The sequence below is a fragment of the Toxotes jaculatrix genome, chromosome 1 (assembly GCF_017976425.1).
Source record: "Toxotes jaculatrix isolate fToxJac2 chromosome 1, fToxJac2.pri, whole genome shotgun sequence".
NCBI classification, from domain to species: Eukaryota; Metazoa; Chordata; class Actinopteri; family Toxotidae; genus Toxotes; species Toxotes jaculatrix.
The window spans coordinates 11428438-11442894 of NC_054394.1; the positions used below are offsets into that span (position 1 = coordinate 11428438).

Here is a 14457-nt window from a genome sequence, read left to right on the forward strand (position 1 = left end):
TAAAATGGCATACGATCTACCAGAACATGATTTGATCACCGTTTACTTGTACGCCTGGTCTTAATCTCTCTCTGTCTCTGTGCTCCAGCGTGCTCACAGCCCTTCCCCTCTGCGTCCCTGCAACAGCTGGAAGAAGCAGAATCGCCACTCATTAGACGCCACAGCAACCAAGGCCTTCCACCCCTGCACTGGCCTGCCACTGCTCTCCAGCCCTGTAAGCAACACACACACACACACACACACAGATGGTACAGCTTCACAGTGAAACTCAGTCATTGTCACATTCTGCTTTGTGCATTTGTTAAAGTGACACATTGAGGCTTACAGGCACACTCGAACACTTACTGGCTTAGCCCTGATTAGCAGTCGTTGCCAGTGTCCATGCAGTTGTGTTTGTCATAACACCACGCTCACTACCCTTACTAATTCATGCCATCTGAAGCATTACTCACGCTACTTTCATCAGTTTAAGAAGTATGCCTGTGAGTGTTTGTCATAAAAAGACTCTGAAATATCTGGCAGCAGCTTTTATTGCTGCTGGGCTACCGAGTAGTTAGCAGAGGTTAATGTACACACAGAACTACACACACACACACATACACACATAGGTGGGTAAGGCACGTGACTCATCTGTGTCTCATCAGCCACACTAAGTTACTGCACTGACTTTGTAGGGTTACCACACTCCTTGATCATCACATTTTCCTGTCCTCTGATCAGTCCCACTCACATATGTAAACACTAAAATGTGCTCACACAAACTCGTGGGAACTCTTGGTCAAACAGTCTCACCAACACACATCCAGTCCACACGCTGCATAAAATATAGTTAACATTTTGAATAAATGGGAGATTTGAAATGTATTTTTCCTTTCATTGAAAACTACTCACACAGCTTCTGCTTTTAAACTTCTCTCCTGTGATATTAAAATTTTCAGCTTGACAGTCCCACATTTAAGAAAACAAGAAGCTTCTGAGCTTTAACTGCGGATAATGTGTCAGTTTTTCTCAATCATGTATTGTGTGTGTGCTGCAGGTTCCTCAGAGGAAAACTCAAACAGGCTACTTTGACCTGGACACCTCTCTGACTGGCTGTAAGGGTTTGCCTTGGGCCTCTGGGAAAAGGTACACATTTTCCTCACCTGGGATCTTCATTACTGTAGTTACGAGACTGCTGGCTCAGCTTGTCCATGAGGACAAGGTCAGGGCAGTTTCGCAGGTTTAATGCAGTTTTAATCGCTGTTAAAGGACAAGGAATTTCTTTGTTTTCCAGTCACCTCCCACATCATCTGTTGATTATAGTACCATCTGGATCAAGTTACTCATACTGTTCATCATAATTTTAAAACCTACTTGTTTTTCTCACTTTGCAATATTTCAGCTGTTACTATGCGTAACTGAAATCAAGGAAAACTCAGATATTAGATTGTTTTATTGTGTTTAAAGATAAACTTTTACTATCAGGGATGTTTTTTTTCCCCTTAACTGCCAGGATTATAAAGGATCTGTTTTAGACCCTTGGAAACTGACATAGCCGTGGAGCAACAAAAGGATATAGTGTCACCTGTGTGTTGAGAGATCAGACAATAAGAGTGTTGTTGCGAGTGGAAAGGTTAGGTCACTCCTGTTGTATTCCTCTCACGCTGCCACCTGCTGAAGCTCTGCTGTACTGTGACTGCATCTAGAATCACACACATTCAGCTCAAAATGGCAGACAGAACTGAACAGGCTTTATATACACAGAGCTTCATGGCACAGCCTACACACAGCAGATGTGGGTGGTATCTCAGTGCTGCTTTTGATAAAGCAGATGTTTCACGAGTTTGGTGATCAGTGTTGAAAGTTCAGTTCAGCCATGGGACAAATTCTGGTCCTTTTTTTTTTGCTTCCATACATGAATTTCTTTTTTTAAAGTCTTTTTTTAAGGTTAAAAAATCAACGTAGGTAATAAATATGTGACTAAATATGTGTGTGTCCCTAACAGACACCAATGACATTTTTTTTTGCCGTGTTCCTTTTGAGGTGGCTGATATCGCTTTTGTTTATTCACAAACTTCCGTCTGAGATTTTTTTGATGTCACCCAGGACACGTCTGTTCAGACATACCAGGAATGTTTGTCCTGTAAACACCTTAAGATGCTCTTTAACAGCTCACGCACTGAAAACAAGTTGATCAGGTGTGTGTGTTTTGCATCCCTTCAGGGTGTGTCCAAAGAGAGAGGGGTACACGGATGAGTCACAGCAGCTGTTCAGTGCCAGCGCTCCACCTGCCAGTCTCAGTCTGCTGGGAAACTTTGAGGTATAATACACAAACAGTCTCAGAATCATCTGTCTTTTTCCATAATCGTTTTATGGGAATAGCTCACTTATACTTGTGTGATTTTGCATCCCTAAATAGTTGATTTAATCAGATTAAGCAGAATGGTCACAAAGGGAATCATTTTGTCTGCTACACTTCTAGAAGGTGAAAAACATAGACTAGATATAGTCTATGAGCTTGTACATCTTGTTGGCTTTGTTTATGTTTTCCAATTTACCCAGTAACTTTGCTGACTGGATGTCAAATTGAGTTTCTGTCCTGGATGAAAAAGTCAAAGGTCAAAGTGAAAAAAAATAAAAAATAAAAGAAGAATTAATATGTAAAGTTGAACTCTGTCTCTCCAGGAATGTGTGCTGAACTACCGCCTGGAGCCTTTAGGGACAGTGGAGGGTTTCACAGCAGAGGTTGGAGCCAGTGGGTCCTTCTGCCCCAGTCACCTGACCTTACCTGTGGATGTGTCGTTCTACAGTGTCTCTGATGACAATGCTCCCTCACCATATATGGTGAGACGACTGTTTTTCAGCCGATCAGTTGCCCCAGTCTGTCCCTATGTGTTTGAGCTCTTGCCTATTTGTGACATGTTGTTGTCATGTTTTCTCTCACAGGGTGTGATAAACCTGGAGTCCCTGGGAAAAAGGGGCTACCGTGTACCTCCATCAGGAACCATTCAAGTGGTGAGGAAACTTTTTGTTTTGCTTTGTTTGTTTTTTTACGAATGTTGAAATGCTATGAAATATTTGATTCATGGTGAACAAAGGGCTGAGAACAAAAAGCGGATTACACCAAGTGACAAAAATACAATGAGACCCCTAGTGGTTAAAGAGGAAGGATCTGTTATATTACTTACAGATTCAAGGGCATGTTTTTATTCATTTGTTGTGATTATTCTTAGGAATTTTAAAGGCATTTTATCTCATATATTTTAATTACATTATCAGGATGACATGTACAATGTGAAGTTCATTTTATGTATCTTTCACAGCATTTAAGGTTACTCTTATGTCTATATAGATTATTTAAATCTGATGAAATCAGGCCAGAAAGTGTTGAAACCTGTCTAAATCCCATCATGCTCTCTGGTTGTACCACTCAGACCTTATTCAACCCTAACAAGACGGTGGTAAAGATGTTTGTTGTAATGTACGACCTACGAGCCATGCCAGCTGGACACCAGACCTTCCTACGCCAGAGGACCTTCTCCGTTCCCGTTCGACGTGACACAAACTATCAGACCAGCAGGAAGCCCCTCACCCTGGGCCAGGGACGCACCTTGCGCTACCTCGTTCATCTGAGGTGAGATAGCTGTCACTTTGTCTCTATCCCGCAGCAGTGATGATTCTCCTCCCTTGTTCATCCTCCTTGTTTGTTTTTTTTTTTGTTTGTTTGTTTTTTGTCCACCTCTCCCATCCCAACCAGGTTCCAGAGCTCTAAGTCTGGGAAGATCTACCTCCATAGGGACATCCGTCTGCTGTTTTCCAGGAAGTCCATGGAGGTGGACAGCGGTGCTGCCTACGAGCTCCAGTCCTTCACAGAGTCCCCCATTGACCCACCATTCTCTCCCCGCTGCTGAGGCCTGACACCTTCCCTCTGTCCTCCACCGGGCAGGCCAATACTGAAGCTTCAGTCACACCTCAATGCCAGCGATAGACTCTTTCTCAGCCCCATTAGGCCGTGGCTAGTGTTTGAAAAGAGAAGAGGTTTAAGGACGAACAGCAGCCAACAAGACACCTGGCCTGTGCCCAGAATCTTAAGTTTCATCCCTTCTGTCACCCAGAACTGACAAAGGGAGACTAGGAGCCTGGGAGACTGGTCAGAAATGAAAACTTGTTCTCTGTTAAGAGCACAGCAAGGTTGGGTCAAAGGTTATAGTATAGGGTACGCTTCAGATCCTGTGCTCCTGGTAACGAAGGCCTTCTCAGAATTGATAGGAAATACTTTTCCTGCTGCTGTGTGCATCACCTCCAGCATCTGGCAGGAGAGTAGAGACTCGAGAGAGATTGTCTACAGAAGCAGACTCTTAAATGATCTCAAAAGAATTCAGGCTACTTTACTCCTGTTTACTCAAATCAAATGTTAATTGGACTTTTACTTGACATAATGAATAGGTGTTAAATCTCAATTTTTTCATAGATGCAATACAAGGCCCTTTTAATGGTAAAAAAAAAATAAAAAGGTTTGTTTTAAATCTTTGAAGATTGAACTGAAGGTGAACTCAGCTTTTGACCCTGTGATTCCTGAGCTCGGAGCAGAGGGAGTGCATACGGAAGAGGGTGAACTGGGGTGGCAGACTGTGCTGCAACGCCATCCCGTTGTCCAAAAGAAAAACACACACCATGGACCACTAAAGAAGTCGAACAAGCAATCAAGCTCGATTCAACTGAAAGCATCGCATCAGAACATCAGAAGTGCACTGTGGATTTTTTTTCTCATTATAACTGGAAATGAAACAGAAAATAGTAATATTCTAATACTTTTGTACTGTTACAGATCCACTTTATCGGAAGTGTTGCAATAGAAAAAGTAACCTTAGTTTAGTGTTTACACATTCACTTTCAGTTTACTTATCATCAGTTTATTTAATATTTAAATTAATATTTCAGTTACTACTTGTGACGTCTGTCATGCTAAGATGATGTAGTGCAAACTGTATATCATAGTATGTATTTTTGACATTAATATTCAAATCTGAAAAAAAATATATCTATATATCTTCTAAAGCAAACTTGAAATCGGTTCTGTCTTTTTGTGCTTTTAATTTTGCTTCCTGTTCTACCACAACATCTCCAAGCAGTCACACAGTGGGTTGAGGAAAGGCGGGGTGGGGTGGAAAAAACAAAGCACAAGGGACTTCTGCTGCTGTTCAGAAATGAAACATCCAAATGTCACGCCTACTCTGTGCAAATAATAATCTACACTGATTTAAAGCTCAGAGGAGTGAGAAAAGTGCAAATGAGGAATCATGGCAATGTAATTTCCACACTCGTCACACGTGGTAGGAATAACATGCAGGGTGTGACAGCTGACTGTCTGCTAATGTCCTCGATTCAAGCACAGGCCAGCAGTCCCTTACTAAATAATGATCCTGCAGAACACCTCAAATACAAGCATTTGAAATTAATTAGAAGCATCCAGGCCTATTTAGTACATTGTTGTTTTTATACAAGTATAGCACGGTGTGCTTTTCAGATGCATTATAAAGGATTACATGTACATTATGTGTTTAGACAAAGTATTTAGATCACAAAAGGTTGCTGTTGAAAGTAATCACAAAAGAAGTGTTCAGGTGATAGTCCACGGTGGTAGTCTGGGTACAAAGTGGATGAAGACTTTCTCAGTTACAGTACACACTCTTCAAATCTTAGTATATTTACAGTCAGTTTACAGTTCTGGTCTGATTCTTTGTTGGGGCACTACTTAAAAATATCTGATCCATTCTGTAAGAATTTCAGCTATGATAAAGCTTAGAAAGATCTCAGATGAGACTAAAAATGAAAACAAAATGTATTAAACAGTTTTTTCATTTACAGAGTAATAAGACAAATATTGAGAAAACCCCTCAGTAACCATGCATCTGTGGACTGGTAGACACATAAACATGTTAACGCTAAATGTGAGATAAAAAAAAAATTTATTAGACAAAACTGTATCCACCAAAAGTGTTATTTATTAGTATTTACTACTATAAATAGTGACCTTGTGCAGTACTGCTCTTAGTACTGGGTGGTGCAGCTTGAAATAGCAGTTAGCTGCCCTGTAACACCTGGCGTGGCCAACCACACAGCAGTCTGCAACAGCTGACAACAGTAGGTGAGTACTGCTGTCACTTTGGCACTCAAAGCTGAAAATGAGTGGTGGTAGCTGTGGTGACCATTTAACATGGCGGCCTCTGGGCTCTTAAGTGCATCTGCACAGCCTCACCACATTTGTATGCATCATTTATTTTTTGCATGGTGGCCTGTGGCTCTGTTGTCCCTAAAGTGTCTGTTTCACACATGTATGCTTTGCTGCTTAGTCCCTCAGTAATTTTAGCACAAAGAGCACAAGAAACCGCATAGCGTTCAGTCTCTGACACAAACACACTGCACATGCAAAGATGTCTGCATGGAAAACCATGAAAAATGAACTGAACCTGCGTTAATCAGTGCAGCATTCATCCTCCTCCAGATCTGAGGATTATTTGACTGAAACCTGGATTTGTGTTACAGCACATGGGTCTAACAGCTGATCGGTACGTTACGCAACGTAAATCCGATCCCTGCACTCTGCGCTGGTGCCCGGCAGGAGTGCCCGAACGTGAGCGCGCATGGTGTCTCCGCATGTGACGTATTAGTTCTTGTGCGGGAGCACTCGGCGGCAGTCGTATGGGTACGGAAAGTCAGAGCAGGGGATCACTCGGACTGCTAGTGAGCTTTTCTCTGGTCTGAGTTCACGATCATTATAGAAATGTCCGGGGATAACGAAGAGACGCAGACGGCCGAGGAGACATCAGTAGACGAGAAGGTAACTGTGCACCGTTTAGCATGCTGAGCAGCAGCACCGTTGACTTTGTTATAGCCAACGCAACGTTACGCCGCGTTAGCTTCTTCGCCCCGCGCTCGTTATTGTTGACATATCAACCGAAGCTAGCTACCGAGCCCTGGTTAATAGTTAATGTTATTTGTCAAACAGTGTAACGACATTTCGTTACCGGCTAGCTGGCCAGACGTTTCGGTTGCTAACAGAGTGAATGTTTCGGATGGTTGGTGTGAAAGTCTGAGCTACGACTAGCTAATGTTAGCAGCTCACCATCCGCTAGGCTAACTGTCGTGACATTCACACACTGGCAAATCAGCGGCAACAGTTAGCTCAGCGGCTAACACTAGCTTAGCCCAACAGATTTCTGCACCCTGGCTTGAAGCCTAGTTACAGTCATTTTATCTTCAGCTCCACTTAACTACCTCAGTTTTGCTGGAGTGCTGCTAGAGTGATACGTAGCTAGCTGCCTCGGCTACTAATAATGTATACAACAAAGGGTTTTAGTTGCAAATTTAACGGTTAGCCTTAATCCCAACCGACCGCCCAGCCCAGAGAAGCCACACAGCCAAGGGTAGCAGTAACGATAATTTTAACTTGGCAGGTGAATATTTAAACACCTTCGCTAATATTGATTTAACTAGCTATGTCAAATATGGGCAGTTAGTCATCGTTGCACAGATCTTATTCAGAAATTTTGTCTTTTGGTAAACGTGTGTATACGTTTGTAAAGGACAGTCGGGTTATTTCTATACCGCAGTGCCATCAGCTGACAAATATTTCAGAGGGAGCCTGGAGGCACCTGCTGTATGTGCTCTCTTGTTGTGCAGTGACTATGTGCTTGTTGAGCAAGAAGTCTCACTGTCATCGCAATGCCTCACACTTCTGCTTGTTTTCAGGAGGTTCAGGACAAGGTGATCAGTCCTGAGAAGGCAGAGGAGGCTAAACTGAAGGCCAGATACCCAAATTTAGGAAATAAACCCGGAGGCTCTGATCTGCTTCGCAAACGCCTCCAAAAGGGGGTGAGTTATTATATGTTTGTCTGCTAAACGTTCAGGCTTCACTTGAGGACAATCACTGAACCCAGTGTCATTTTTGGTTCGTAACATTGCACTTACACTTAGTTGCCAGGTTATTAGGTATATCTAATCTAATTCTATTTGACAAAACATCTTAAGGTCCACTTACTAGTCTTTTTCAAGGCATATCATTTATTTCAATGTGAACAGACTAAATGTTAGAAATGTCTCTCAGTATAACACAGTACAAATCAACTACACCACAAGTTACAGATTCCAAAAGACCATTAAGTTGAATCAACGCCTCTTGACTGTTTCAACAAAACCTGAACTTTATAACCTTCCTGATGGCAGTATTTATTACAAGGATGTGGTTTTAAACTGTGTTAGTTTTAGCCAGGTGCACCTGTAAACACGCCTTTGTTTATTTATTTACATTTTGTTAGACTGAATAATTCAAAAACTACCTTAAGTCAAAACAACTTTTATCTTTACACTCAAGAGTGCTGAAATGCTCAGTGCTTAATGAATGCTTAAGTCATTCATCAGGTAAAACGAATGTACTAAACCAGTCATGTGGGGTAACAACAAGACGCAGTTTGATTTTCTCATCATTTTATCATTTCATACAATCAGAATTGAATACATTTCAGCTTTTTGCGACTAAACGATTTTTTAACTCAGGCATTTTATAGTTGAAGTGATTTGATAAGTAAACATTTGTTACAAGAACCTATAAAGAGAATAATAATCAGTACAAACCTAAATATATTTATCTTGTCAAACAAACTGAAATACTGTCGTTTAAAAGTGCCCTGTGGCGTTTCTTGTAAACAAAACAAAGTTATGGTTATTTTTAGCAAAATGCTCAGTGTGTATCCTTGACTTGTAATAAGCATGCAGAGAGTGTGTACTCCCTTTTATAAAGCATTCGCAAAGATTTAGATTTTGTGGTCTTATCTATGTTGACTTGCTAACAGTCTTCTTGTTCACTGCCTTTGTTGGCTTAAAATTGTGTATCACGCCGCCTGCGTGTCCTTTTGTGTGTGATACAAACAAAACAAGGACCAAAATGAAGAGCACTTATAAAAACATTGCTCCATAGCACAACTAGTCATTAGAAACTCACCTACAAGTTACCTTTAAAACAAATTTTTGACATTAGCTTTCTTTATATAATAAAATATAAGTTAGTAAGTCTTAACACGACCTTTATCTGTACATGCTGCATACTGAAAATACAGTTGGTTTTTCCTTGCAATGTAATTAAATAATTTTGAAATATTTATAACATTAAATGTTCACAATATACTGTTGGTATTATTTGGTTTTGTTAGTTGATTTTTTCAGTTTAAAATTAAAATTTTATGTCTTTTTACAGCAAAAGTACTTTGACTCAGGTGACTACAACATGGCTAAAGCAAAGATAAAGAACAAACAGTTGCCAACAGCTGCACCAGAGAAGACCGAGATCACAGGGGACCACATCCCCACCCCGCAGGACCTGCCCCAGAGGAAACCCTCTCTGGTGGCCAGTAAACTGGCAGGCTGATGCACACGCAGCCACGTCATCCCCTGCAGCACCTCCTAGCCCTAACCCTCTACCTCTCCCACCCCTCACAGCACCACCTGTCCCCAACCTCTGCCCCCTCCCCAACAGCCTGGACCCCACCCAACAAGAACCCACATCCTAATACTCAGTGAACTGGCTAGCTGGTACCTTCAAATCCTGTTTATTTTTGTTTTCACCCCACTGGGCCCTTCCCTTGTCTTTTTTTTGTCCCTTGCTACCGCCCCCCCCCTCCCCAAATTGACTGCCCTTTTGTCATTGTCCTCTTACTTTTCCATGTTCCTTTTTATTTTCTCATTACTTCAATGTAAGATACACTGAAAGACAGGACATCCAAGTGTGAGTGTGACGACTGTGACTCTTCCGTACGAGTGATGGACGATGGATACCACGGTGTTTACTGGCTGAAGAGAGGGGCGAGAAACAGAAGCTGCATCTTGTGTGGTTGGAGGGCTTTGGTATAGACATCAGGAGATATATATAAATATACATATATATATTTGCTTTTGTTTGGCACAGGGGCAGACGTCAGCCTTTTACAAAGTTTAACATCAGATTTGTTTCATTCACTGTATGTCCTTATTCTAAATTGTGCTGTCAGTATGCTTGAGTGATTGACTGAGTATAGTAATCCAGAGGCCAAGCTCAGTTTTATTAACACTTTGATTGTGAAACATGGGGGGTGGGGCCATACTAAAGAACCACACAGCGAAGGCCAGAGTATCATGAGGAACTGCATGTGCGACGCAGGGCTCCAAAAGGCAAACCTCACTGAGCTCCATTTGAATTCCTGAAGGTGCACTGAACAGACAAGTAAACTGAAAAGCTCGGGTGCAACATGGAAGCTCTGGGTGGAAGATAAATGGTTCATTCAAGACATCCTGAAACGAAGAACTTTTGTCAAGTATAAAAGAGAAGGGGGCACCGTTCTTGGCTTCAGTCTGAAATGTCATGTTGAAAGTTTGCATTGTGTTTGTGGTGTGCCATGCATTTCAGCGTCAGGGGACGACACAGTCCTCTCCCTTGGGTCAAAGTTACTAGTTCCAAGTTGTCATGAATGAGGCATTACTGTGTTAGAAGTGGGTAGTGGGGGTATATGGGACCTGAAAGCTATATTCCTGTCAGTAGGGACCAGTGTTTGTGCTGTGTGAGTATAAATCTGTTAAAAAAATGTACTGGGAGCAGCTCTTGGCACTGGGAACAAAGACTGTAATGAATTATGTTGAGATTTGGGGGGGAAAAATCTTCTATGCGCATAAGTTAAAGTAGTTCTATCTTAAAATTGTCCTCGGCCCTGTGTAGTGCTTTTCCAGGGGCCTCGCTGACTGGATGAAGTTTACCTGTGATGTGGTAAATCTAAGCTAGCAGTACATCCATCTGAGCTGTGCATGTATGTGGCTGCCCTGCTGTCACTTTGTGCCATTTTGTTTTGTAAATACAATAGTTTTGCACAAATGTTTAATTGCTGTGTCACGTGTATTATGTTTACATGTTTTAGGACATATTGTGTGTTTAAGGTGAAAGTTTCACTTGGATGGGGACAGAGAGTACCTATTTGTCTTCATCTATATCTTTTTCCCCTGCTCTGAAAACCTGGTTGAAGACAAACGTTCCTTTACACATAATCTAAGAAAATATTGCAAACATGTTGATCGTTTATTACATTATATGGCAATTTGTGGTCACCAATAATGTAGCTGTCAACAAAAGGATCTGAACTCATCGGTCTTCAGATTTCTTTTAGGTTTTGATTTTTTCTATTTTTTAAAAACCCAAACCCCAATACTTTCACCAAAATTGTGCAAGCTTCACAATGGTACCTTTGGCACGGACATGCTGCATTATACCCATCCAGTTTACCATGATAAAAAAACTTCTTTCCTCTTTTGTTGAAAAACTTGAATTAAAATATTTTTAAAAATTACAACTACAACATGGACAGAAACATTGATATTTATAGGAAAACCTGTAACACCCAAACAATCCACCTGAATAAAATAACAACTGATTGATATGACTGACAATTGTAGGAGCCCACAGCTGAGCGGCCTTCATAAATTACAGTTTAAAACCTTTTTTTATGTCATGGAGTTTGCAGCAGTGCTCCTCAGCTATGAAAGACAGTCACATGAAATGCAGTATATTTTACTATGTGATGTATTTGAACTCCGTGTTTCTAAAGGAAAAAGAGAAACATCTAATATAAAGATGTCCTTGCTAATCCGTTTTTTAAAGAACAACGTTTTGCCTAAGAATGTTTTTTTTTCCCTTTTGTTGGTGTACTGTGAACCCTTGACCACCGGGGGGCGGAGTTTTTCAGGCGGCAGCGGCAGCAGCCCCCTGTGTGTGTTTGGCTGAATCATTTCATCCATCATACCCAGAATGCAAAGTGAGACACCGAAACCTCAGCAGCCTCTAGCTTTCCAGGTTATCATGGCGATAAGAGACACATCTTCACCTTGAGTCCCGGCAGCGACAAAGGATTTCCTCCTCCGCTTCATGAACACACACACCGAGTCCCGTGCAGTGCCGGAGACCTGCCGGAGTTTTAGCCCAGATTGGAGAAAGGACATAGCGTGTGACCGTCATGGCAGCGTCGGAGCTGTACACAAAGGTAAAACAAGTGTACATTTACATGTATGCAGCTGGGTGCTAGCATATCGGCTAAATAAACGTCCTGGTCGCCGGGTTAGCGTCGTGCAATGTGCTCTCAAATGTTCAGGTTAATTTTCCCGGCAAACAAGCTAGGAGTTTGTTTTTCGCTACGGAAAAAAATAGTGTCTTTCTTGTGAGATAATAGCAGGCTCGGTGGCGGCGGGTTTAAATGAATGAAAATGTTTGTGAAGCCGCAGAAAACATGCCGGTGTGTGAGGACACGGAGATGTGTTTTAGATAAAGATGTCAGGGCAGCGCTGAAATGGGCGCAGCTGACGGAGAGACAACGTCTACAGATGCGACAGAAACACCTCGCTTTCCTCACGACAGTCGTCCTGTCCACCCATATTCATTAAACGGTTTATTATTATTGTTATTCATTATCATTTATCACCTTGTTTGTTTACCAAAACAAGATATCTTCTCTTCTCGGGCCTATTTTACATCAACTCCCCCACCCCCCTTAACTGGAAGCTAGGGGGCTGGGATGATGCAAAGGCGGTGCCAGCCATCATGGAGGCTCTGGTTTTACGATTTTAAACAATAATATGTGGCTTTGGCCCAAACCTGTGCATCTGTATGGCCCCGTGTTAGTCGTTTACATTTGTGCTGTTACTTGTCCCGGTTGTTTGACCCGGTTATTGGGGATGTGAGCCGAGTCCTTCAGGTTGGGTACCGCTGAGAGATGCTGCGACTAGCGCCGCATCCGGACAGTGTAGCATCCTTCCCTTTAGCATCCAGGGTGTTTATAGCAGCAGAGGCCCTGAAGCCTCAGCGTGTGTGTAGAGCCGGTGCTCACTGAGGAGAATATGACACTGCTGCTGAGCAGGCCTGTTGCCCTGAAGACTCACAAGGTCATATGTGTAGTTGCTGCTGTTATTGTAGTGTTTCTATGACTGCAACTGTGAAACAAAAAAATGGTGTGTGTGTGTGTGTGTGTGTGTGTGTGTGTGTGTGTGTGTGAGGGAGATGAGTCACCCACCCCCCTTCTTCGACAGCTGGTGTGTTCAGCCTGAATAAGGGTTGTGCTGAAGACAAAATGTTTGTGTTATGTTGACAATTATCACAATGAAATGTCTTTTCAAATATATACCAAACTGCAGCACTACTGTGTATTTGTAATTTGAACCACTTTGCTATCAGTTGTGCCTCGTGTTGACAGACCAGATGATAGGTTTGAACCCTGTGTCAGTGAATGGACTGATGGGGCTGGACTGATGAAATGTCCTTGCTAGCTCCTGGGATCCTGTCCTGTAGCTGACCCTGTCCTCTGATCTTTAAAGAGAGAGGAAAGCAAAAAGACACAAGTCGAGGGTTGTATTTAGCAAGGAAACAGTTATTCAATTAATTGATAAGTTGACTGACAGAAAATGCACTGGCACCAACTTACTGATTATTTGATTAAAGTCATGGTTCAGCTTATTACAGCTTTCTTTTTGTTTTTCTTAGCCATTGCTAGTAGTAAATCTAAATATCTGTCGGTTGAATAAAATGAAGTTTGAAGAGATCATCTTGGACTTCAGGAATTTGTGATGGGCATCTTTGGACATGTTATAGCCCAAAGAAACTTATCAGGGTTTTACTCAAAGTTACAGATGTGTATGTTTATGTTTGTAGCTGGATGCTAGCACGTTGCCTGTGCTTTTGTTGTGCACTACGTTCAGTGTCTTGCAAAATGTCTTTTAATTTTCTTCAGAAAATGTGTCTCTCTAACAGTGAAGTTGATGGTGACTTGTCTGACATGCAGTGTGATGCATGTCAGACAACCATTAGTTGCAGCTCTAGAAATTTAAGACTCAAAGTTACACCCACCCCCCTTTACCCTTGCCTGAAAGCAGGCAAGGGTTCTTGCCTGCTTTCACACGCTTTTAGGTCAAGAAAAGTAAAAATAATATTTAGATGCATTGAGTTTACTTAAATAGCACCGGGGTGTCAAATCCAACCACTAATCAAATTCCAGTAGATTTTGGCTGAGGCTGCTGCAGTATATTTGTTACCTCTGCCAGCAGGATTTGGCTTGCCACCAGCCATCAATATGCCTGTCTTACTCCATAAGAATCTTGTTGGGTGTTAAAAGGTTTTAATTGCAAAGAAATAGGGGAAACTTTGGATGTACATGTCAGTTTGCTTGGGAAACCCAAAGTTAGTTCCCGCTTTGAATGGTAGAGTCTGTTTTAGGAGTCAGCCTCTGATGTCAAACCTCTCTCTGTGTTTTACTTTTCCAACATAGGGGTAGGAAACACTCTGCCCTTTGTGCGTATGAGTCAGCCTTATAGAAGCTTATTGAGTGTGTCTGAGCTGCTTGGTTAACATGCACAAACACACACTAACACACACACACACACACACACACACACACACACACACACACACACACACAC

The 14457-nt window shown here is 42.0% G+C and overlaps 3 protein-coding genes across 3 annotated transcripts in view; all 3 read left to right on the forward strand.

Annotated features, from left to right (window-relative positions):
* The window catches only part of fam214a (family with sequence similarity 214 member A), a 29087-nt gene extending 24045 nt beyond the window's left edge, over positions 1–5042 (forward strand). The window contains exons 6-12 of the mRNA XM_041034149.1: positions 89–214; positions 1037–1125; positions 2203–2299; positions 2665–2823; positions 2926–2994; positions 3414–3613; positions 3737–5042. Of these exons, the coding sequence (XP_040890083.1) occupies positions 89–214; positions 1037–1125; positions 2203–2299; positions 2665–2823; positions 2926–2994; positions 3414–3613; positions 3737–3890 (894 nt within the window). The 3' untranslated portion in view covers positions 3891–5042. The remainder of the gene's footprint in view (positions 1–88; positions 215–1036; positions 1126–2202; positions 2300–2664; positions 2824–2925; positions 2995–3413; positions 3614–3736) is intronic.
* Positions 5043–6663: 1621 nt separating this feature from the next.
* arpp19a (cAMP-regulated phosphoprotein 19a) lies at positions 6664–10881 on the forward strand. The gene is made up of 3 exons (XM_041042354.1): positions 6664–6820; positions 7732–7854; positions 9233–10881. The coding sequence occupies exons 1-3, from the start codon at positions 6764–6766 to the stop codon at positions 9401–9403; spliced, it is 351 nt and encodes a 116-aa protein (XP_040898288.1). The 5' UTR covers positions 6664–6763; the 3' UTR covers positions 9404–10881.
* A 980-nt stretch (positions 10882–11861) lies between these two features.
* The window catches only part of myo5aa (myosin VAa), a 52200-nt gene continuing 49604 nt past the window's right edge, over positions 11862–14457 (forward strand). Inside the window, exon 1 of the mRNA XM_041033695.1 lies at positions 11862–12035. Coding sequence (XP_040889629.1) covers positions 12009–12035 — 27 coding nt within the window. The 5' untranslated portion in view covers positions 11862–12008. The remainder of the gene's footprint in view (positions 12036–14457) is intronic.

Bases quoted from the DNA above. Each gene is read 5' to 3' on its own strand.
- arpp19a (XM_041042354.1), top strand. From the start codon at position 6,764: ATGTCCGGGGATAACGAAGAGACGCAGACGGCCGAGGAGACATCAGTA. The intron at 6,821-7,731 runs GTAACTGTGCAC...GCTTGTTTTCAG, and splicing joins AGACATCAGTAGACGAGAAG to GAGGTTCAGGACAAGGTGAT. The intron at 7,855-9,232 runs GTGAGTTATTAT...GTCTTTTTACAG, and splicing joins GCAAACGCCTCCAAAAGGGG to CAAAAGTACTTTGACTCAGG.